Source organism: Euprymna scolopes, chromosome 40 (genome assembly GCF_053919585.1).
Source record: "Euprymna scolopes isolate OS-2025 chromosome 40, ASM5391958v1, whole genome shotgun sequence".
Taxonomy (NCBI): Eukaryota; Metazoa; Mollusca; class Cephalopoda; order Sepiida; family Sepiolidae; genus Euprymna; species Euprymna scolopes.
The window spans coordinates 56,878,662-56,902,426 of NC_136521.1; the positions used below are offsets into that span (position 1 = coordinate 56,878,662).

The window sequence follows — 23,765 nt, forward strand, 5'->3', positions numbered from 1 at the left end:
AGTTATTTGCAAAAAATAAATAAATAAATAAAATAAAATAAAGATAAAAAAAAACACTTATCGTCCAAAATTCAACCTATATTAAAATATCACATTCCAAAAATCACGAAAATTGATCAAATAGTTTTATTTTTTTATAAAGAAAATAATTTTTAAGCGCTTAATAGGGAATTTGTAGGCGTTACAATATAAATTTTGCAAGTTTGAATTATTGTTAAGTTATCTGCCATTTTTTGTTTTTGGCGGCAATATGGTTCTTCTAATTTACATGATTTTTTTAATATATTTTCGTTTTGTCATGGGTACGTACATCATATAGATTTTTCTTTTTTTAATAAAAGGAGTCTTTCCATGGAAGCCGTGTGATTGAGACTTCGTCAACAATGTAGAAAACTTTATAATCTAACATGAATGTTACTTCAATGTCTGTCCGTGTGCGTCACTCATTTCCGTAACTTAGAAAGATAAGGAGTAAATAATTAGTTAAGACTCTCGAGTTCATTCTCTTCAAATAAAACATTGAATAAAGGCCAGCAAACATCTCTTTGTGTCTCCTTTCTTCATGAAAGCAAGCTTCTTTCTATAGTAACCATTAGACGAAACGGCGACGACAACAAAAAGAAGCGACTATAAAAAAGAGACCCCATATAAACACCCGATACATATAAAGGACGCACATACAGCGAAGAACTCACCTCCCTGTTTTATATTTTTACAACTGGGTCTGGATATCATAATTAACCCACCCTTAGATTAGATTTGCTTTTGGGTTTAATCATATATGATCATCGTTAGCCAATTATCATTTATCATTACAGTGCCATATTATTGGCAATATAATAATCTAATATATTAAGTTATCCTGTTGAATTTTCAAAGTCAGACCTAAATCGCATTAAAACTAAAAAAAAAACTCAACCTTTGCTTCAAACTAGCTAATTTTCATTTATCATTGTCATACCATGTTATTGCCAATAATATAACATACTTTAATTCATTTTTAAAATTACTTAGTCCAGCCCAAACGACTGCTAATACAAACCATTTTTAAATAATCACCTAAAAATAAAAATCATCAGAGGATAATCTGTTTAAAGTTAAATATAAAGGAGTTATCTACTTTTAAGTACAGACAAATTAAAATTTTAAATCATAAAATAACTTTACAGCTTCCCGATTAACACCAGCTAGATAGAGTTAATGTGATATAAAATGCAGAGCCAGGTTTATTCAAATAAAAAGAAGCCTCCCGAGCTTTAACATTTTGAGGCATCCCCTAAATACACGTCCCCAAACGTAGACAAATGGCAGAAGATTGCCAGTAATGAGAATTTTGAAGAGATAATTTTGATATGCCAAGCTTACAGCTAAATCCCGCATTTCCTGCTGAATGTGTATGAGAAGCCAACAGGATATTCCAGTGATGTTCTCTCTTTTTCTTTCCAACCATTTTGTAAGAGTGTCTTAAATTTTTTGAAGAGGTCCTCTAGATTTTGAGGCCCTAGGCGTCAGCCTTTTAAGCCTATAAGCATAAATGTAATAATTGTGATTAAGAATCAAATTGTTTTTAATCAGGTGTTTTTATTTTACAAATAGATTCAGCATTCATTGAACTTGGGATGAGAATATTTCGAATAGAAGATGTACAAAGGAAAATAAAAAATAACCAGCAAAAGGGTGGTATGGTGAACAAAAAAAAAAAAAAAAAAAAAAGAGAGAAAAAGAGGGGAGAAACAAATATACAAAAAAATATCTATCATCAAACGATAGAAAATTTAATATTCTATCGATCTACATAGGTGTTAAACTTTCGGAAGCTCTACGTTTTGTTGTTTCCAAAATTGTTGTTATTTAAACGATTTCCAAATTTTTTTTTGTTATTTAAACGATTTCCAAATTTTGTTTTGTTATTTAAACGATGTTGTCAATCAAAACGGCAGGCGAATTTTTCTTCTTTTTTTTTTTTTTTGGAAATGGTAGTTTCAATCTTAAAAGATAAAATAAAAAGAAAAGTTAATCCCAATCCGACTGGAAATAACCCTCAAACTTAGGGTTAGTTGTACTGTAAGCCTTTATTATTTGTAGTAGTACATTTAACACCTGAGATCGAACTTAGAGTTAGTGGTACTGTAAGCTTTTACTATTATTATTATTATTATATTATTAGTACATTTAACACCTGAGATCGAACTTAGGATTAGTGGTACTGTAAGCTTTTACTATTATTATTAGTAGTAGATTTAACATCTGAGATAGGTGACCATCAGAAAACGAAAAATTTGACCGAAAAATTCTGATTAACAAAATCTGTTAAATAAAAATAAAACAAAATAACAAAACTTACAGTTTCAAAAGGTTTAAAGCTAGACAGATCGATAAAATATTAAATTTTATGGCGTTTGGTAACAGTTAGTTGTTGTATAGTCGTTTCTTCCCCCCCCCCTTTTTTTTTCATTGTTAACTCTTCTACACTTTTGCCGAATAACCTTATATATATATATATATATATATATATATATATATAAATAAAAGGCATAGTCTTATATTCAACGACAATTATCATATGTATGTAAGTCTATATTATGTATGCAATTATATGTCGTTTTTTTTTTGTTTTTGTTTTTTGTGTGTGTGTGTGCCTACCATCATAGCAGTAGTAATACGGACAGGAGGGACTTTACTTTTAGCATTTTTTTTATTATTATTATTAATATTATTATACACAAAATGTCTTCCGTAATTCCTGGATTTTTTTTTTTTTTAGTTCCATGTTTAAACAATGAGAGCGCGAGATATCAAGCGGTTCCCTCATAACCAAGATCCAGAATCTTTTTCCAGGACTGCGGCAGCGTCCATTCGCCCCATAACCCGTAAAATATTCATCAAGTCTGTAATGGCCGAGTCTTCTCGATGACGGGCCTCCCAAAGGTCCAGAATATGTTCTGTGGGGCTTCGTTTGGTCGCAAAATAGTTGATATATCTGGAGAGAGAAGAAAAAGAAAAAGAAAAAATATTGTTAAAATACTTGAACACAAACAGTATTCAGAACTTTTATTTAGTATATGATGTGTGAGAGAGAGAGATGCTGTACACGTGTCTATGAAGTATTGGAAGAGCAAGTCTGTTACATGTATTTTGGTTTTGTTTAATTACTAAGTGAAAAATAGAATGTTTTATACACATATATAAACCATAGGTAGTGTTGATAAGATGTGATCCCACATTGGCCGCCAACCCCAAACGTTGCGTGTGCCATCTTATCGCCGTATCGTCATTTTCTCACTAGCAACTGTCGGTTGGCATCTGTGTTTTTTTTTTTCTGTGCTTATTTTATTTTGTTTTTCTACTTATGGACCAGCGTGCGTTCCTATATATATATAATGTGGAATCCATTACTTTTTGGAAAAGTTTTCAGGCTTCAAATTCATGCTGTTTTGTAGAAGAAAGTTGTTGTTTTCGATTTTGCAGAACATGATTGAGTTTTGGAAAGGAAAAGTTAAAAAGCAATCACATCAATGTTTGGTGCATTTTTGGTAAGGAAGCCAATATCTTCAGACAGCCTTCAGACATTTATATCTACTGTCGAGGCTGTGTACGTCTATTGCCGTCAGTTCATCTTCCTCAGAGAACCTCCGAGTGACCAACTGCTCTTGGCTGCATTCAAAATCCAACTGTCCACCTTGGAATTCAAGCCTCAACTGACTAAACATCCAAATAACTAATCCCCAGTCAAGTGTCGTTCCTATTGAATGATCCTTAATCCATTGTTCAATCCTTTTGCTATCGCCATTCGTTGGCCACTAATTTAAACCTTACCCTTATTTCTTTGTCTGCGTTAAGAACAAATTCCTATCCATTGTCTATTGATAAGTTCCTTTATTACTCGCTAAACCTACTTTCTTTTCTCTTGTCATATATCCTTCTTTTCCATTTCCATATCTCTCTAGCACTCAACGACCTCAGTTAAACAGTGTCACAAAGATGGGGATCCAGCTTCCTTCACTCACAAAATAGCTGATATTGTTACATGCGAGTGCACATTTATTCAATAAACCTCTGTTTTTTCCTTTTAATGTATTCTTGACGACACCAAATCGCGTACGTTATGTACAGCTGTGTTTAACAAATAAAATGACAACGTCTTTTATTTGACAAGTGGCAAGAGAGATAAAAGAGCGAGGGGGTGTGGGCGAGACCGGCTTTGATGACGATGGCAAAATTCGGCCAGTATACATTCTCTCTCAGGTAGTGACTGCCTTTATTGTTCAAACTTATTTGTTTTTATTTAACTTGCATTTTTCATAATTCTGTTTATAATTGTTTATTGCTCCACTTGGTTTGTGTTGTTTGTTGTGACGTTTGCTTTTGCGTCAGCAGTCAAAATCCAGGATGTCTTTTATTCTCATTTCGTTTATAACTGTCTGGCGTTTCCGGAGAGTTTTGTTGCTGGAATTCTAATTTTTGCTTGTTTCAGATGCCTCTGACTCGCATTATCTAACAATATCTCCTATGATGCTACAGAGTCTATTTTCGGCCAATTATCTAACAATATATTATGGGAGAGAGGGAAAGAAATTTGTTAAAATACTTTAACTAATCTTGGGTATGACCTTAAAAACCATCGAGTGGTGAGGACCCCATTTGAGGGCTGTGGAGTTATATGGAGTTGCCCCCTGGTTTGCATTGCTATCAGGTTCGCTTTGACCTGTTACAGCACCTGGTGCTACCAGATCAGGCTGTCTGAAGATATTGGCTTCCTTACAAAAAATGCACCAAACATTGATGTGATTGCTTTTTAACTTTTCCTTTCCAAAACTCAATCATGTTCTGCAAAATCGAAAACAACAACTTTCTTCTACAAAACAGCATGAATTTGAAGCCTGAAAACTTTTCCAAAAAGTAATGGATTCCACATTAAATAATCTGAAAAGGATTGATATGCCATAAGCAACCAACATGGAAGCTGCCTTCAGTTTCATCTGACTATGGATACTTACTGTAAGAGTGGTTGCACGTGATTTTTTGTGTTGCAAGAGTTGCCCAATCTCCAACCACACCTCTCCTAAGTCAGCATTGTTAAATACCAGTGGTAAGTAGCTGTACACACTATCAATAATTCCCCCTCCCCACTCTTTATCTGTGCCTAAACCTAAACGTAGATTCCATGAACAAAGCTTCTTTCTTAGAACTGCACGCCTGTGGAATTGTCTTCCGTTTTCCTGCTTTCCGGCTGACTACAATATGGTTGTGTTCAAGTCTAACGTAAATAAGTTCTTGATGAGCCGTTCTATATAAGTTATCAAATTTACCGAATTTTCATTACTAATGATTACTATATTGTCCAATGTCTACTGTACACTCTTTAACCCTTATCCTTGAGTGGCCTCTTGGCCTTGATAAGTGGTGATGCCTATGTAAAAAAAAAAAAAAAGTGGAGGTTCAAGACAACTGGAAACAATGTTGAGATAAGCAGAGAGCACGTACAGCACTTAAAATTTCCAAATGGTTACCCATCTGGTACTAGCCAGGCTCAGTGTTGCTTGACAGCCAACATACTTTAACACAAACAATATAAACGCTACTTTAACGTTTGTGTGGGTATCACCATTATTAAATGAAACGATTAATTTGTTTACAAAGATGAGATCAAAGAATATCGACAAAGTGAAAAATCCTTTTGACCTGTCGCTTTTCTGCATTTTATTAGCTTTCACATGAATACGATTTCTTCTAATAAATTTTAGTTTTCAATTTATGTGCTAAATGGCAAAATTTATAGACTGCCTGCGAATAACATTTTGCTAATAATGCCTCTGATGATGATATGAGCCATTCATTGAAACTCTATGGAATAAGAAAAATTGTTTGATTTTTTTTATTTGTATTCCTTGTCCAAAAAGTAAATTTGTTGTAAATTTGAATTCACATAATTTAAATTTCTTATATTATTGCTCTATTTTGAAATATTGAGCTTTTCATCTGGTTGAGATTGTGGTGATTTTGCAGTTACTGACCAGCAATTTCTTGGGCTCACTTAGCAGCTGACAGAAATAACCTGAAAAAAGTTGGTCGAGCGTTCCTCAATTATGAATGCGTTATCTTTCAGCACTGCCAGCAACCATTGTAACAAAGTAATAAAGAATGCAAGAGAGTTGTACGCTCAGTCTATCAAGTCCAAAGTAGCTGAGCAGTGGTTTGGTTCCCACCAGTTTTGGCAAATAGCAAACAGAATCCTGCACAGAAGCATGTGCTCTATTCCAACTATCATCAATGGACCTGAGGTAAGTAATCTCCTCAGCATCAGACAAAGCCAAACTCTTTGCCAAGAACTTTGCAGCTAATTCTACCCTTTGCGACCAAGGCCACCAACCCCCAATATTTCCTCCTGTATCAGAAAACACGCTATGTGATATACAAATATTTGTACGTGATGTTGCCAAGCTAATCAAAAACCTTGATTCCAGTAAAGCAACCGGCCCTGACGGTAATCACTCGGCAGCTGACAGAAATAACCTGAAAAAAAGTTGGTCGAGCATTCCTCGATAACAAATGCGTTATCTTTTTAGCAAATACAAATCTATAAAGGCTATTTTTTATAATTGGAAGAATTAAACAAAATAATTTTAATTGAGCAGGTTAGGGTTTACATTTAGAGTTAGATACATGCTTGTAATTTTATTTATTGTGTTTCCATGTTTTTCCGGTTATTGTCGTCAACGGCCGAGCACACCCAAGAAACTTTGTGGAAACCGTGTGTCAATAAATGCAGAAGTATCAGGATCGGGATATACATATGATGCCTCTATTCTGACTCAAGAAACAATGGATACTGTCTGTAAAGTTAGCTGCAAGCATAGGCAAGGGTTGCGCAATCCCCAACCGTACCTTTCCTGAATCGGCACTGTTTGAGTCGAGTGGCAAGGAGAAGTGCTAGATAACTGGAAACAATGCCGAGATAAGCAGAGAGCACATATAGCACCAGGTTTCCCAAATGGTCACCCATTTTAGTACTGACCAGGCTCAATGTTGCTTAACTTCGGTGATCTAATGGGAGCCAGTGTGTCAACATGATTATTCCATATTGTCATATAAAAATTAATACTAATATTTATACTTGCTTTAAGTTTGCAAAATTATTCAGTTTTTAAACTAAAATTAACTTTCGCTTGAATGTACCTATATATATCTATAAAAGTGAGAATGTGTGTGTGAGGACACGTCTCAAAACATTTTTTTTTATCTACAGACTTGAACTTTGGTATATAGGGTATTCAGATATGCGGAAAACTTTAATTGGCTTTCACCTGGAAAAAAGGACTGCTAAGGAGTAAAAAGTTAAGAATTGATACTTGAGGGAGGGGGAGTCATTGAATTTTTATCTGTTAACTGTTCTATGATTGTGCATGCGCAAATCATTCACATGACAGCTTCCTTATGTTAAGAATAAGTAGGTTTGAAAACACTTTTTAAAGATCATTGCAAGCTGGCCTAATGGTTATCGCACTTAACTCACTGTCTTTAGGTTTTGGTTTCGATCTCAGATTTTTTTTTTTTTTTTTTTTTTACTTACAAGAAGTGAACAGTATAGAAAAAAAAAAGCATAATACTCGCGTGGACATGTCTCAGTTTTTTTTCGTTTTCTTTTTACTTCATTTTAGGGGAAATTAACGTTATGCTTAATACTGAGCAACGCCGGGTACATCTGCTAGTATATATATATATATATATATATTTTAATAATAATTCAGAAAAGAGACGAAGGGAGGGGATATAATTTATAATTATATATTTTATAATTATTACATAATAATCTATTTTATATATAGGAAATACATGCCAGAAGGAAGGGAGGATAAAAAACATAAGGGAGAGACAATTTTTTGAAGCCAAGAAGAAAGAAAACTGGGTCAGAGTTCGAGCGAATAGGACAGAAAACCCAGAGTCAAGAAATCACATATAAAAGAGGTGAAGGTTAGAAAGAAAGGAGGAGTACATGTTTGGTTGAGAGAGGACAACAAAAAAGAAAAAATGAGAGTAAGAAAATGTTGAAGAGGAAAAGTGTCAAGAAAACTAATATTAAAAAATAGGAGTCAAATTGAACCCACCTGTCAACAGTTAATGCTTGAGCGAGCATTCGCCAATCAGTGCCTCGAGCATTGGGAGGATCCAGCAATAGGCACAACTGGTTCCGAATATGTATGGGGAGCCTGAAATAACAAAATAGAGGATTCATAATGTGGGATATTTAAATTAAATAGTAATAGCACACACACACACACACACATATATATATATATATATATATATATATATATATATATATATATATATATATAATTTGAAATTAGTATATTTAGGCAGCAGTTTTTCATTCAAGCAGACATTAAATACATCACAAAAACATTTTTTAAAAGTTAAAATTCTCGAAGCATCTTATATTAGAACCTAACTCCTTACTTTTTTTTTTACCACTTATCAAGGCCCGGAAGCTACTCGGGGATAAGGGTTATTGCGTGTACAGTAATCAATTGGATAGTATCGTAGTAATCGTTAGTAAGGGGGCGGTTTATCAGGAATTTGTTTATGTTGAACTTGAAGACATCCCAGTTGTAGTCAGGTGGGAAACAAGCAAACGGAAGAGAGTTCCACGGAAGCTTTGTTCATGGAATCTACGTTTTGATTTAGGCACAGATAAAAAATGGGGAAAATTATATTAATAACATCGCATTCGAGAAAAACAACAAGGTATTAAAAGTCTGGCGTAGTGCCTAAACGACACGTTTCACTAATATTGACTCATGGACTTGTTGATTTTAAAACTCAGATGTTTTAATTGATTTAGTTTTCAACCAACTTTGAATCGACTTTTTTTAATATACGTTTAACCTCCCTTCACTCGATACAATTTGCGTATTTTATTTTTCACTTTTCTACTTTCGCTCCTATTCAATTTCACCTCATCAACTCCCTGAATTTCACCTGAAAATGATTCGCAATCGAATCGAAAGTGTTCGTGATAACTATGGAACTTTCATGGATATAAAAATCATTATAATAAAGAAAAGAATCATAAAGTCAAGTATCTCTGTTGAATTTAATAATGTCTGCTTGAATATATATATATATATATATATATATATATATATACACTCACATATATATGGAGTATATATATATATATATATATATATACACTCACATATATATGGAGTATATATATATATATATATATATATATATATATATATATATATATATATATATATATATACACTCACATATATACACAGTGATGAAAAAGGAACAAACCAAGTTATATGTTCATCAACGTTTCGGCTTTATTTCAAGATTTCTTTGAATGAATAATTTGAAAACAAAATACCAGTACAATATTTTAAGACATACTTGTGTTTGTGATGTGAAAAGGATGTCTTTGTTCTGTTTCAAAATGAAAATGGCTGTTAGCAATTCAAGTGTATATAGCATTGTTAAATAGAGTGAGTGTAATGTTTCGACGTTATATAGCCGTCAGAGATTTGAAAGGAATATGATGCAATTTTGTTCATTTTGGAATGAATATGGCCGTTATAATTCAAATGTTGGATGTGTAATTGAAATGAAACCAGTGTTTTCTTTGTTTTTAATATTTGTTGATTAATTATATATATATATATAAATAAAATATATATGGCGATTAAGCTACACTGAATATTCCGCGTTTCATCCACTCTAGGATTCTTCAAGCTTATGCGCATAAGCCTGAAGAATCCTATAGTGGATGAAACGCGGAATATTCAGTGTAGCTTAATCGCCATATATAATTTATAAATTACTAACTAGCTCTACCTACGTATTGAGCACTTTTGAAGTAAATACTTAAAGTTTGCGCATAAATTTATACTTTTGCATATTAATTTATGTGAGTAAATGAAGTAGTTATATATATATATATATATAATCCACACAAGTGTATTTTTATATTTGGGAAGTTTATATTTTATGTTTTTACGGTACCTCCCTCCCAAAATATAACAACTCTATATTTAGATATTTTAAAAGAATTTGAATCAGGAATTTAACAGAATCGGTAATTTTATTAGAATTAGGAAAGATATTGAAATCATCCCATCACACATACACACACATATATATATATATATATATATATATATAGTGTGTGTGTTTGAACGATTATTTGGGAATCGGAAAAATGGGAACTCTTGAGATATCAGAATCGTTATTGGAATCGGAAAAATTTGTGCCTATTTTCCGATGCCAAAAACGATTCCTTTGCTTATTTTATAAGATTTTTTTTTAACAAAATCTTTCACTGCTGGTAGTAATAATAAAATAATAAATATTTATTGGTTTTAAAATACCAGTTAAGCTAAAATCTATAGATCATCCTCACAAGTGTATTTTTTTACATTTGAGAAAATATCTGCATAATAACAATGTATTTTACTATAATTAGAGGGAAAATAGCAACTTTATAGTCAAATATTTACAGATTTATAAGGAATCGGAATCAGTACTTGTACAGTACTGGAATCTAGAATTTAGTACGGAATCGGTAATTGTATCAAAATCGGGAAAAATATTGGAATCGTCGGATACATGTGTCAGTGGATAATTATATTTAAAAAAAAAGTAATATATATATATATATATATATATATATATATATATATATAACTAATGTCAGCATCAAATCGCACATAATTATCTCACAATATTGCAATAGCAAACAATATAATAATAATTATCTTTTTCTTACACATTACTCCTTAACTACAGAAGGGTCCACAATGACACGATCACAAACTTGGTTCAGGTAAAGGCTGATTTTACGGAGATCTTTATGCAGAGTGTCTGCTCATCTCATCATTGGCCTACTGCTCTGTTGCTTTCCGGCAAAGTTCTTTTTTTTTTGCATTTCTTCTTTCTCAACCGTCCTTCTCTCTCAACTCAACTGCTTAGTGAAAACATAACTAAAGCCTTATAGCAGACATGAAAAGAAATTGGAATCTTAGGAAGATTTCAATCATTCTAGTAATCATAGAAGCCTTTTTTTTTTTTTTTTTTTTTTTTAACTAAGTGCAAGAGAGATCTAGACAATTGTACTTAAAAAGGGAGGTTAAAGTCCTAAAACGATCTCAGAGTTGGAGTCTCTGAAATAGTGGGTGAATGTCTGACATCCAGTGGGATACATTATCACAAAGAAAAAAAAATCTCTAAATATAAAAAAAAGTAGGCAATGGAAGACCCACTTTTATTGCCCCCATTCTTCCAGTATGCTAGTGTCCGGGCGACTTTCAAGTGGATCACCCAGGCAATACTTGAATGGGATGGCAAAGGCATTGTTTCATTTTATTTTGTTTGATGAATGTGTGACAGGTCATCGCAAAGCATTTGATTTAATTGTTGCTAGTAACCTGGATTAGATTGTCTCGAAGAACAAAGATTGCTTCCGAGAGGCAGTCCGGGAGGGAGGGGGGGGGTGATTTCATACTTTCTTTTCTGATTATTTACTCTGCAAAATAATTTAATTAAACCATTCTTTTTCTATTATAAACAATGGTTTACCTTTTACTAAGTTGTTGCGTTTCAACATATGGTTGACAGTCAATCTGAACACAGCACATTTTCCAAAACTGCTGAATAGTCATTTACAGAATTTAGCGTTTTTAAAAACGCCGTACGTAAGAATGTTGTGATTATGCATTATCTGATATATGAATCTGGCAGTCGGCCTAGATTCTTTTCCTCTGGAAATTGGCTCAAATTATTGTCCTGCTTTTTTGCGATTGCTCCTAACCAGAACTGTCGGTGTTCCATCTGTTCAGATACTACACTTTATCTGTTATATCTTAGATCAAAGAAAAAGAATCTTTCCAGAACGAGGCAATTTTCATTTTTGTCCTAATCCAAAATTCCCCTTTTTAAGGTGCTGAATTTTTCCTACATTAAAAACCGATAGCATCTCTAACTGTCCTCATGGGGAGATAAGTAAATAGCGGTCCAGTTTTACAATGGTATCATTTAAGAATCTCCTACTGGGCATAATGACTGTTCCAATGTCACGTTGGTACAGTGGTAACGTCACCAGCTTTGAATGCTATAATTTTGCTTTCGGTTGGATTCTAGCTGATGGCACCCCAATTTTTTTTTTTTTTTTTTTTACGTTTGAAATCATGACTCTAATAATATACATGAAATTTGCACAAATAAAAATATATTTAAGCATCTTTTGTGACCCCGGACCCCCCCCCCCAGTGTATACTAATATAATCTTCCTCGGCCAAGGATTAGATCTAAACGTGATAAGACGAATTATTTAGGCTATTGTTCTCATCTTGGTATGTATATCAGCAGCATTCTCACTAGACAGGGTGAACCAGCTTCCTCCAGAGGAGGAATTCTCAAGTGAATATTAAATTCACAAGCAATCCACAGTCGTGTTTGTATCCCAGTTAGGAGAGATGATGACATTAAGTTTTTGCAGTTCTTGCAGAGAGGTGTCGACGTCCTCCTACATACAGCACCTGGTATTACATTTCTGAATTTTTGAGATGAGGATTGATTATTCATGTTATTTGGATTCTGTAGACTACTGTTCTCATCTTGAGTGTCATTTTTCACAACGTTTCGGTCAATGTAACTCCTGACCTCCTTCAGATGTCGAACTCTGGGATTTGAATGGAATTTCAAACGGAACCCTTTATTTACTTCACAGGGTAGCATGTTCTCATTCTGTCAACCATGATTGAATAGAGGTCCTAAGTAATTTGCAATTGGTGACCAAAAACTACAATTACAAATTACTTAGGACCTCTATCCAGTCATGGCTGATGGAACGAGAACATGCTACCCCAGTGAAGTAAATAAAGGGTTCTGTTTTCAATTCTCCCCAAATTCCAGAGTTCAACAAGATACACCTGAAGAAGGCTGAAGATTACATCGATCGAAACGTTGTGAAAATAACACTCAAGATGAGAACAGTAGCCCGAAGAATCCAAATAATTACGAGCACCTGGTATTCCCAAATGGTTACCCATCTGGTACCGACCAGGCTCAATGTTGCTTAACTTTGATGATCTGACAAGAACCAGTTTGTCAACGTGATTATTAGGGCTGTGACAACAGCATATTCTTTACATTCTTCTAACTCTCGAGAATATATCCGACACAGACTCAGCTAATCAACTGAGAACCACATCCGTCTATATAAAAACTTATAAGATATTAACGGATATATACTCATGAGTCAAAACAATGAAAAGAATATTCTGTATACCTTTGATATTATCATCACAACGTTTCAGCTTTCCTCCGTTGCCTTTTGTCGAACTCGGGAATCTTTTATGTTGAACTCCGGAATCTGACAGTACGAGTTCAGCAAGGCAGACCTAAAGATGGTCGGAGGTTACATTGGATGAAACATTGTGGAAAATAACATCTAAGATAAGAATGCTTGTATAAACAATTCTTATCGCCAAATAAATTTCCAGAACTGAAAAAAAAAAAAAAAGGTTCAGGTGGAGAATTATATATATATATATATATATATATATGAGAGAGAGAGAGAGAGAGGAAATTTATTACTGTGAGTCCAGAATGAGTTTACATATTGTTTCAGCTAGGGGGAAATCCTCAAAAAGAAGAGGAAATATCCAACTAGCTTTGTCAGAATTCATAGATGGACTCAAAGCTAGTTGGATATTTCCTCTTCTTTTTGCGGATTTCCCCCTAGCTGAAAAAATATGTAAACTCATTCTGGACTCACAGTAATAAATTTCCTATATACTGCTCTGGCTACACATTGAGCACTCTAGGTCCGGTTTTTTCACCACTGATAAATATGTATATATATATATATATATATATCTCGGAGACATTGTGGATGTTCGTTCATCATAACAAATAATGAATCATGCTCCAAACCGATTGATCGTGAAAACGTCCACTCGTGCAGTATGCATACAACATCTGAAATTGGTGAATCCTCACTGATCATTAATATTACAGACGAATTATTTTAAAGGAAACACTTATGAAATTAGTCAAAAACAATTTAAAAAATTTTCTTTTTTTTAAATTTTTTTTAAAGGGGGGGAGGGCTCGATTTTTCTATACATAAAACCTACTTTTTGCCCAGTCTGTGCCAGTGACGAAGCCAAAAGTTTTATTTATTTTATAATTTTTTTTTTTTTTTTTTTACATGGAGGGGGGGGGGTCACCGCTTTCCAAGGCTCGAAAGCCACTTGAGGATAAGAGTTAACAAGTGTATGGTAGTCACTAAGGTAACAGCATATTAATAGTTGGTGGTGGAAATAGGATAGAAATAGATTATCCGGGTGGGTGGGTGGTGGGGGCTTAACAAGAATTGGTTGGTTGTTGGCTGTTTTTGTTTTACGGCATATCGACCCTTTTCAGGTTATTTAATGCCGAATCCAGTGATTTTTAAGAAAAAATTTTTTAATAGAATATATATATTTTTTTCAAGTCAGTTTCTATTTAACCCATAGTTGGAACCCTAACAGGTACTACGACTTTGGATCAGAGTGGACCTGGGAGCAATGGAAATTAAAGGATAGCTCCACACTCCCCAAAGCCCGCAAGCTGGGGCCTCACAATTGTATATAGTTTAAGGTCATATCCAGGACCTGTTCACATTGGACTTGAAGGCGACCATATTATAGTCAGCTGGAAAGCAGTTCAGTGGAACAGAGTTCCACAGGCGTGAAGTTCTAGGAAAGAAACTTTGTTCATGGAATTTGCGTTTTGATTTAGGCATAGGTAGTGAGGGGGGGGGGGCTGCTGATAGTGGTTGTAGCTAGACGAGTGTATTTTGTGAAAGTTTAATTGAAAAATATATTTTATAAATTTCTAAAATCGGTTTTTAAAAAGGTAGGGAAAAAATGCTGTTCCGCTCTTGTAAATAAAACTATGTATTTAAATTGTGATTTTATTATGCATAAAAATTGCCTAGGTCTAGGAGGAGTTCTTCTTCATTGATTGAGGATATGAAAGGCCAGCGTTCTAAATTCTAATGTCGGTTTTTAATGTTGAGAAATCCTGTTACTCCTAAAATGCTTTGTATCTTACGAACCTGGCAAAAAAAAAGCAAAAAAACTTGTTTTTTTCTTTTGCGTTTGTTTACAGACTGCCATGTGAAGGTGTGAAAATCAACTGATGTCGACCGAAAAATGTTCCTCTATTTCTCCCCTTCTGCTGGGGTCCTTAAGCCCTAATTGATCCTTTCTTTTTTTGTATGCATATTTGTATGTTCCTCGTTTCTCCAACCATGCAAACATGCACAAATTTAAATGTAATTTGAACAAATATGTTGTTGAATCGTACCTCTATTTCATTGGCAATATGCCTAATTTGGGGATGAATGAAAGTTCAAAAACTAAATTTATAAGCTTTTTAAGTTAGCATAGATACCAATTCTGAGCAAACTAGTCATCTTGCTTAATGTTAACAAGTGTTTAAAGAAAGATGGACACTATATATTATTTTTTATTAGAATCCTTTGAGATGAGTAATTTGTGTATTTATTTACGGACTTATTCTCAACTTCATAGTTGTTGTTTCATCACGTTTTGGCCAACTCATCCTCTGGCCTTCTTCAGGTGATAAACGATGACAGGATAAGAATGTTGAGTCTCTTAACTGTATCTCCAGTAATTACTGCCTTCCATAGTTGTTGTTGTCTCATCATGGCCTGCTTTTTCTTTTTTTTTTATATTACATTTTCACCCCAAACATTGCTACTTTAATGTAGGGGGGCTACTATCAGGGACATAAGCATCTGGGATACTATGTGGGGAGTTAGGCAGCAAGATGTCGGTTCACGTTACACTTGAACTTCTCCATGTCAGTACAGTCGGGGAAGCAGGAACCCGGAAGGGAATTCCAAAGTCTAGCGGTTCTGGGGAAGAAACCACTGGAGTAGAAGGCTCTCTTACATCTAGGGATCTCAACTGTGAAGAGGTGGGATTTTGCTGCTTGTTGGGTTTGTCAGGGGTATTTATGTCGAGGGGGTACAAGTGCTTGCAGTTCGTCGGAGCATTCACCGTTAAAATACTTGTAGAACAGGCAGAGGGATGCTACATTTCATCGATGGGGCAGAGGCTGAAGCTTAGATGACACTTCAAGACCTATCAGGTTGGCGACTCTCTTTTGAACCTTGTCTAGGAGTGAGAGACTAGTAGTAGATGCACCAGCCCAAATATGACAACAATACTCCATACATGGGCAAATGGTGGCCTTATAGAGGTACAGGATATTTTCGGGCGTTAGTAGCTTTCTAGCACGATAGAGAGAACCTAATCTACCTTTTTCGCAGCGGTCCTGGTAATGCTCTCCATGTAATTGTTCCAACTCATGTTTCCTGTGGACGTTAGGCCGAAGAGTTCAAAAGATGTACTTTGAGATAAAGAGTCTTTGGCCATTGCTATTGGTGGTAGAGAAGTTTTCTTGTAGTGATTGAAGGCAACAAGTTTAGTCTTGGCAGCATTGAATGTGACCATCCATTTTTGTCCCCATTCCACTACAGATTGGGTAGGATTGAAACCGCTATCTTCAGACAATGCTCACCTGAAACTGTAACAGTGTTGAATCTCTACGGTTCCAGGCTGGCATTGTTTGAAGATAGCAATGAAAACAACAACAATGAAAATGAGGATAACAGTCCGCAAATAAATAAATACTACTAACTATCCCATTAACTACTGTACGCTCAATACTTCTTATCCTCGAGTGGCCTCCGGGCCTTGATAAACGGTGACTCCTTTGTAAAAAAAAAATAATAAAATAAATAAAAGATAGACACTTTGCTCAAAATCGGTATTTTAAAAGGCTTTTTTTCATTTTTTTTTTTTTACGCAAATAGGTCAGAAATAAATAAAGCCAAGTAAATTGTTTTGGACTAATTTCCCAATTGTATTTCCTTTAAATTAATTTATGTCGATGATAGTGATGATCACCACAAGTTTTTTGGGGTTTTTTTTTTTTTTTTCATGACATGCAACAAATGATGACGATTCGTGTACGATAAAAACAAGAGCATAAAGATTCCCATTCAATAAGGAACAAACATAACAAAAGTTGGTTCTTGTGCATAATTCCCCTTATATTTAAAAAAAAAAAATTTCTATGATGCGCACGCCAGTGATAAAACGAAAATATCATATTCCAAGAATCATGTAAATTCTATTTTTAAAAAGAATAATTTTTTAAGCGATTATTAGGAATTCGTTTGTATTAATCGCAGTCATACTCTCATCTTGAACGTTATTTGCAGAATGTTTCAGTCAATGTAACCTTCGACCTTCCTCAGGTGTATAAGTCGCCATGTTTGTTAAAAGAAAGATGGCGGCTTATACACCCGATGAAGGTCGAAGGTTACATCGACCGAAACGTTGTGCAAATAACACTCAAGATGAGAATGTTAGTCCGATAAATACAAATAATACAAACAATTCTTCCTCATCTAAAAAAATTTAGAACTGTAATATTGTAAATTCGTCGGTGCTAATATATAAATCTCGCAAGTTTTGAATTATTGTTGATTTATTTCCCTTGTTTTTTTGTTTTTTTTGTTATTTTTAGATTTTTTTTTTTTTTTTTTAAATTGCGAGAATGTTACTTCTCTGATCTTAATAACACTTGAATTTTTTATTTAAAAATAAGTCTGCTGCATCAATTTATATGATTTTTGGAATATAATATTTTCGTTTTGTCACAAATATTTCCATCATACAGACTTTTTCTTTATTTTTGTTTTTTTTTAATATAGGAAGAATTTTGGACAAGAACCCAAGTTTATAAAACAAGAGAAAAAAATAGAGTAGAAGAGAACACGATGGCAAGGGACATAACTGCTGCTTTTCTTAAATTAATTTACTTACTTTTTAAAAAAAACAAATGATTACAATTTATTCTGTTTTCGAAAGTAGAATTCATAATTTGTATCATTTGAACTATTATTCTCATCTTGGATGTTATTCTCACAACGTTTCGGCCGATGTAACCTCCGACCTTCTTCAGTTGAACCTTTTTTTTTTATCAACCAGAACCCTTTATTTAATTCACAGGGAAAACTTGCACCTGTTCCGTTGGCCATGACCAGGTTAAAATATTACATAACTTGTAATTATATTCCTCGTATCACTCCCATATCGAGGCTGGAACCTTTGGCCTCCAAAAAAACTCTCTCTTAGAACTGATTAACTTGACACTTTTATCCATTGCGCCATGAATACTTGGGATTGAACCTTTAGTCTCCAGAAGACTCTGTTAGAACTGATAACCGGCACTTTTATCTGTTGCGTGATGGGTACTTATGGTCATGGCTGATGGAACAAGAGAAAGCTAACCTCCATATGAATTAAATCAAGAGTTTAGTTTGAAAGTTCGTAGAGATTCTCAAGTTTGATGAGACAAACGTGATAACGGTCGGAGGTTAAATTGGTTGAAATTAAAAAAACTTTTTTTTTTTTTCCAAAGGAGTCAACACTTATCAACGCCTGGAGGCCACTCGAGGATAAGGGTTAATGAGTTTACAGTAGTCAATGGGATAATATTGTAGTAATCGATTGGATTACTCTAGGGGACGGTTCATCAAGAACTTGTTTATGTTGGACTTGAAGACGACCATATTGGGGTCAGCTGGAAAGCAGGCAAGGAGAAGAGAGTTCCACAGGCATGCAGTTCTAAGAAAGAAACTTTGTTCATGGAATCCACATTTAGGTTTAGGCATAGATAAAAAGTGGGGGGAATTATTGATAGTGGTTTCAACTAGAAAAGTGTTTTTCATGAAAGTTTGGCAATGGGAATACCACAGATTGGTGCTCAGACGAGTACTTGTCATAAAAATAACGATAGAGCAGAGACATGCTCGCAACGTCTTTTCTGTGGGAAAGAGGCTGCAGGGAAGAGAAAAGGGAATACCCCACTAGGCTACAAAGTCTATTTTGAACTCTGTCAAGACAGGATAAGGGCTTTCTAGAAGCTTCTGTCCAGATGTGGCAACAGTACTCCATCCTTGGACGTAATGTTGTCAGAATAATATCCAAGAAGAAAAGAGTAGTCTAAATAATCCAATTACAATTTATTCTATTGCCATCCACCTGTGTTGAAAAGAAAAAACATGATACTCTTTTTGCAGTGAGCAGTTTATAGTGAAGCAACAGTTGCATAATCTTCAACTGCACCACTTGTAGCTCAACATTGGTTACGCCCAAGAGTGAAGAGAAATCAAGAAACGATGCTAGAAAAGAAGTAGTGTTATTTTAGAATTTTCCTTCTTCTAAATGAGTTATCAGACCAAGGCTCGAGAGTCTGTTGCCAAGGTCGCTGGAAAGATGGTGGGATCCTTCTACCGCTCCAGAAGATATCTCACTACTGATGCAATTCTCTATCTATATAAAAGAGTGCGTCCAAGGATGGAATACTGCTGCCATATCTGGGCAGGAGCTGCCAAAAACAGCCTATCCTGCCTTGACAGAGTACAAAATAGACTTTGTGGCTTAGTGGGGATGTCCTTTTCTCTACCCTGCAACCTCTCTCCCACAGAAGAGACGTTGCGAGCCTATCATTGTTTTATCGTTATTTCCATTTTGTTTTATCTCGTCTGAGCTCCAATCTCTGGTCCCCCCTCGCCAATCTTTCACGAAAAACACCCGTCTAGCTGAATCCACTGTGAAAAATTTCCCCCACTCTTTATCTGTACCTAAATCAAAACGTGGATTCCATGAACAAAGCTTCTTTCTTAGAACTGCACGCCTGTGGAACTCTGTTCTGTCTGCCTGTTTCCCACCTGACTACAACTTGGATGTCTTTAAGTCCAACGTTAACAAATTCCTAATGAACCGCCTTTTAAGTAAACACTTCATTAAATCTCCACCGCAATAACCCTTATCCTTGAGTGGCTTCCGGGCCTTGATAAGTGGTGACCACCGTGTAAAAAAAAAAAAAAAAAAATTACCATACTTTTCCATGGGATAGATGAAAGGTGGGTTCATACCTTTCTCATGTGAATTCATAGAACATTTTTTTTTTTTTTTTACAGCTATTTCCAAACTTACAGCATCTGGTATTCATAGTCACCCATTTACGTATTGACCATGATTATTATTGCTTAACTTCATCTGATAAGAACTGGTATTTGAACATCACTTGTTATTTAGTATTATTTGTCTTATTTTTTCTTTAAACATATTTTAATAAAATAAAATATGTATCCAATGCGCTTAAAAACCAAATCACAACGTAATATTAGGAAAATAAACAAATATTTTACTTGTTTGAAATTTATCACAAATATATTTCAGAGGTATACTCCATCTTCAGTGTGCTGTTTTGTCTGTTTCTTTTTTTCCCCTTTTCTTCTTCCTTGCCATATTGTAACGTTGGAGAAAGAAGTTTGTTTGTAAAGAGCCACGCGTTGTATCTAGCGGTTGTATTTTGAAATGTTTGAACTGTGCATAAACAACGCGAGAATAACATCAAGGATGAGAGTTCATATAAAAACGTTGTTTTAATTTGAATAAAATAAAATACGCGCCAAGTGCGCTTGAAAGCCAAATCACAACGTAATATTACAAAAATAAACAAATATTTTACTTGTTTGAAATTTATCACAAATATATTTCAGAGGTATACTCCATCTTCAGTGTGTTTTTTGTTTGTTTCTTTTTTTTTTCCTTAATTTTTTTTTTTATATTAACTAATATATTTAATTAAGCTTATAGTTTAATCAGATCTGGAAAAATCAATATCAGATTTTATGACCAACAAGTGATTCTTAAAATTCTTTAAAATCAACCAGCTCAACACTCGCACCGATTAAAAGCTAATTTGATATAAAACAGGGAAACGGAAAAGAGTTCTTGGATGATAGAATCACTCCACTCCCATCGAAAATGAACCTTCCCAATTGGTCAACAGTGTCCTCTGCAGTCGCGTTCTTGCAGGGTTAGTAAGTCAAGTAGCTGTTCATTATTATAATTATTATTATTAATATTAATAATACTTTTAAAAAATTTTGGTTAGGATTAGTGCGGATAGTTACCTAAATGCTCTCTGTTGCGGGTCCATGGCCAGCATTGAGGTGACTTGGCTGGAGGACTGACAGTTGGTCACTGCAGCTGCTTGACGATGTTTCAGAGTGGACGAATCACTAGAACTTGATGAGGGCATAATCTGAAACAGCACCAACAAGACCATCAATCTAAGAAGAACACTCTTCTCGAAACGAGTTTGGTTTCATCTTTTAGTAAATGCTTTCGGCTACCTCCATCTCAAATATAGAATCTTAAACATTATAGCTAAGCTATTTTACTTATATTAATAACGAAAGACCGTCTTTTATATTGCTAACGTCAATGACTATCCCCTGTATATACATGTTTTTTTTTTTTTTTGCATTTTCACCCCAAACAAGGCACAGTGCAACTTTGATATAGGGGGCTACTACCTGGGACATAATCTGTAGGGAGTTGAGCAGCAAGACGACTGTTTACATAACACTTGAACTTCTGCATGTCAGTACAGTCAGGGAATCCGGAATCCGGAAGGGAATTCCAAAGTCTAGCAGTCTTGGGGAAGAAACTATTAGAGTAGAAGGCTTTCTTACATTTAGGCATCTCTACTGTGCAGGGGTGGGATTTTGCTGTTTGTCGGCAGTATTTACATCGAGGGAATACAAGGGCTTGTAGTTCGTTGGAGCACCTACCATTAAAATACTTGTAAAACAGGCAGAGGGATGCAACATTTCGTCGGGATATATGTTACTATTGGGATATTTCGATCAGATATATGTTACTAACGTTAGTGACCATCCTCTATAGCTAATATCAGTAACTGTCTCTTATGTAATAAACGTCCTATATAACCAAACTAAGCGGCCGTCTCCTATATAGCAAACTTTGCAGCGGCCGTCTCCTACGCAGCAAACTTTGCAGTGGCCGTCTCCTACGCTGCAAACTTTGCAGCCCCCGTCTCCTACATAGCAAACTTTGCAGCGGCCGTCTCCTACATAGCAAACTTTGCAGCGGCCGTCTCCTACATAGCAAACTTTGCAGCGGCCGTCTCCTACGCAGCAAACTTTGCAGCGGCCGTCTCCTACGTAGCAAACTTTGCAGCGGCCGTCTCCCGTATTCTAACTGCCTTCTTATAGCTGATGTCAACAGCTAACTCTTATGTACTGAACCTCAACAACCATCTCCTATATAATTAATGTGAGTGATTGCTCTTATATAGTTAAAATCTTTAGATAGTCTTTTACTTTATAATCTCCAAATATGAACTTTTAATATGAAAGACTATTATCACCTGACAAGATGTGTAATTATTTATAACTATCAACCATAACGTTAACTGGAAAAGCATGTAAGAAACATTTACCTCTACTGTAGTTTAAATGGGTTTTCCGTAACTACAGCAAAGGTAAATGTTTCTCACATGCTTTTCCCGTTAAGGGAATTTTTCTTTTTTTCTTTCTATTCAAAAAAATGCTCTATTGTCAAAAGTGTGTTTATTCATAAAGTCTGAAGAAATGCTGGTTTTGGAAAATTTTCAAACGATATAATGTTTGAAATTGTTCGACTGGACATGGAAACCATTGTAACGTAAAATGAAATACACTTTTTGTTGCCATCAACATCCTTTTTGAAGTCTTGATTTTGCTTCCACAGTATAGAAATGCTAAATTATGAAATATGATAACTCCTTAAGTCAACTCTTTTTGGCTTAAAACTCATTGGTAGATGAAAACTTACTGAATTACACGAACTCATATAAGTTTCTCTCTCTCTCTCTCTCTATATATATATATATATATATATATATATATATATATATATATATATATATATATGGCAAGTAATCTACAGAGTGGCGTTCGTGTTTCATTCCTGCAAGAAATCATCAGGCTATTTTCATACTACGACTCATCTATTGAGTACTATATATATATATATATATATATATATATATATATATATAATTAGGTTGTAGGTGTTTTTATGAGATATAACTCTACTTATTATTGGCCACTAGTTTATTATAAGTTTATTTTTATTTATACAAACATGTTGGTTACATATATTTATACATTTTTCAACTACAACTTTAATCAAGGTTTAGCATCATCATTTTTATTGATTTCTTTAGAACTTTCTGTCAAAGGCGTGATGATGTTAGATCTTGTATGAGGTTGCAGCTGAAGCATGTCTGCACATAGGTGGCCATACTAAATATAAATTTATCCTAATGTAGATATATGTTGGTAAAAGGCATGTGCAATACATTTCCCCTATATTGTTTTGCGTCCTTTTTTTTATTGTGTTCATGTAAATGTTTTTTTGTTTTTTTTTAAATCTCTGAAGAGTATATTTTGACTCTAAACTTCAGATCTAGTCTGATTGTGTAGTTTCTCAAAATTAAACGGCTGTCCTTCCCGCCCCCACACTTTTTTTTTTCAAAATTTTTTTATGATGTACTTCCAAGTGATAGCAAAGCATATCTGACCAGCCATTGAAAAGAGAAGATGGGAGAAACACAGATTCAGAGTTTAGAGAAAGACAGAAAAGGATTTTCTTTTTTGTATCAAGTTTATCATATGGCTCCCTAAACAGAACGACACCGGGCATGCACATGGAAACTACCGGAAACAAGACAACGGGGTTTTTTTATCAGTAAATCATCGTGGGTTGGACACGTACAGACACCAGCTGAACACGGACCCACAGAGA

The 23,765-nt window shown here is 34.6% G+C and overlaps 1 protein-coding gene and 1 pseudogene across 7 annotated transcripts in view; both read right to left on the minus strand.

The window, feature by feature from the left end:
• Positions 1-2,676: 2,676 nt before the first annotated feature.
• Positions 2,677-23,765, minus strand: part of LOC145265584 (netrin receptor UNC5B-a-like) — a 573,104-nt gene continuing 552,015 nt past the window's right edge. For 5 of the 7 annotated variants that reach the window (XM_080121591.1, XM_080121590.1, XM_080121588.1 and 2 more), the window contains 3 exons: positions 21,083-21,213; positions 8,106-8,207; positions 2,677-2,980 (listed from right to left, as the gene is read on the minus strand). In XM_080121591.1, the coding sequence (XP_079977717.1) occupies positions 2,809-2,980; positions 8,106-8,207; positions 21,083-21,213 (405 nt within the window). In that variant the 3' untranslated portion in view covers positions 2,677-2,808. The remainder of the gene's footprint in view (positions 2,981-8,105; positions 8,208-21,082; positions 21,214-23,765) is intronic. The other 2 variants (XM_080121593.1, XM_080121592.1) reach the window with 1 other exon arrangement.
• LOC145265908 (5S ribosomal RNA) lies at positions 6,968-7,084 on the minus strand (annotated as a pseudogene).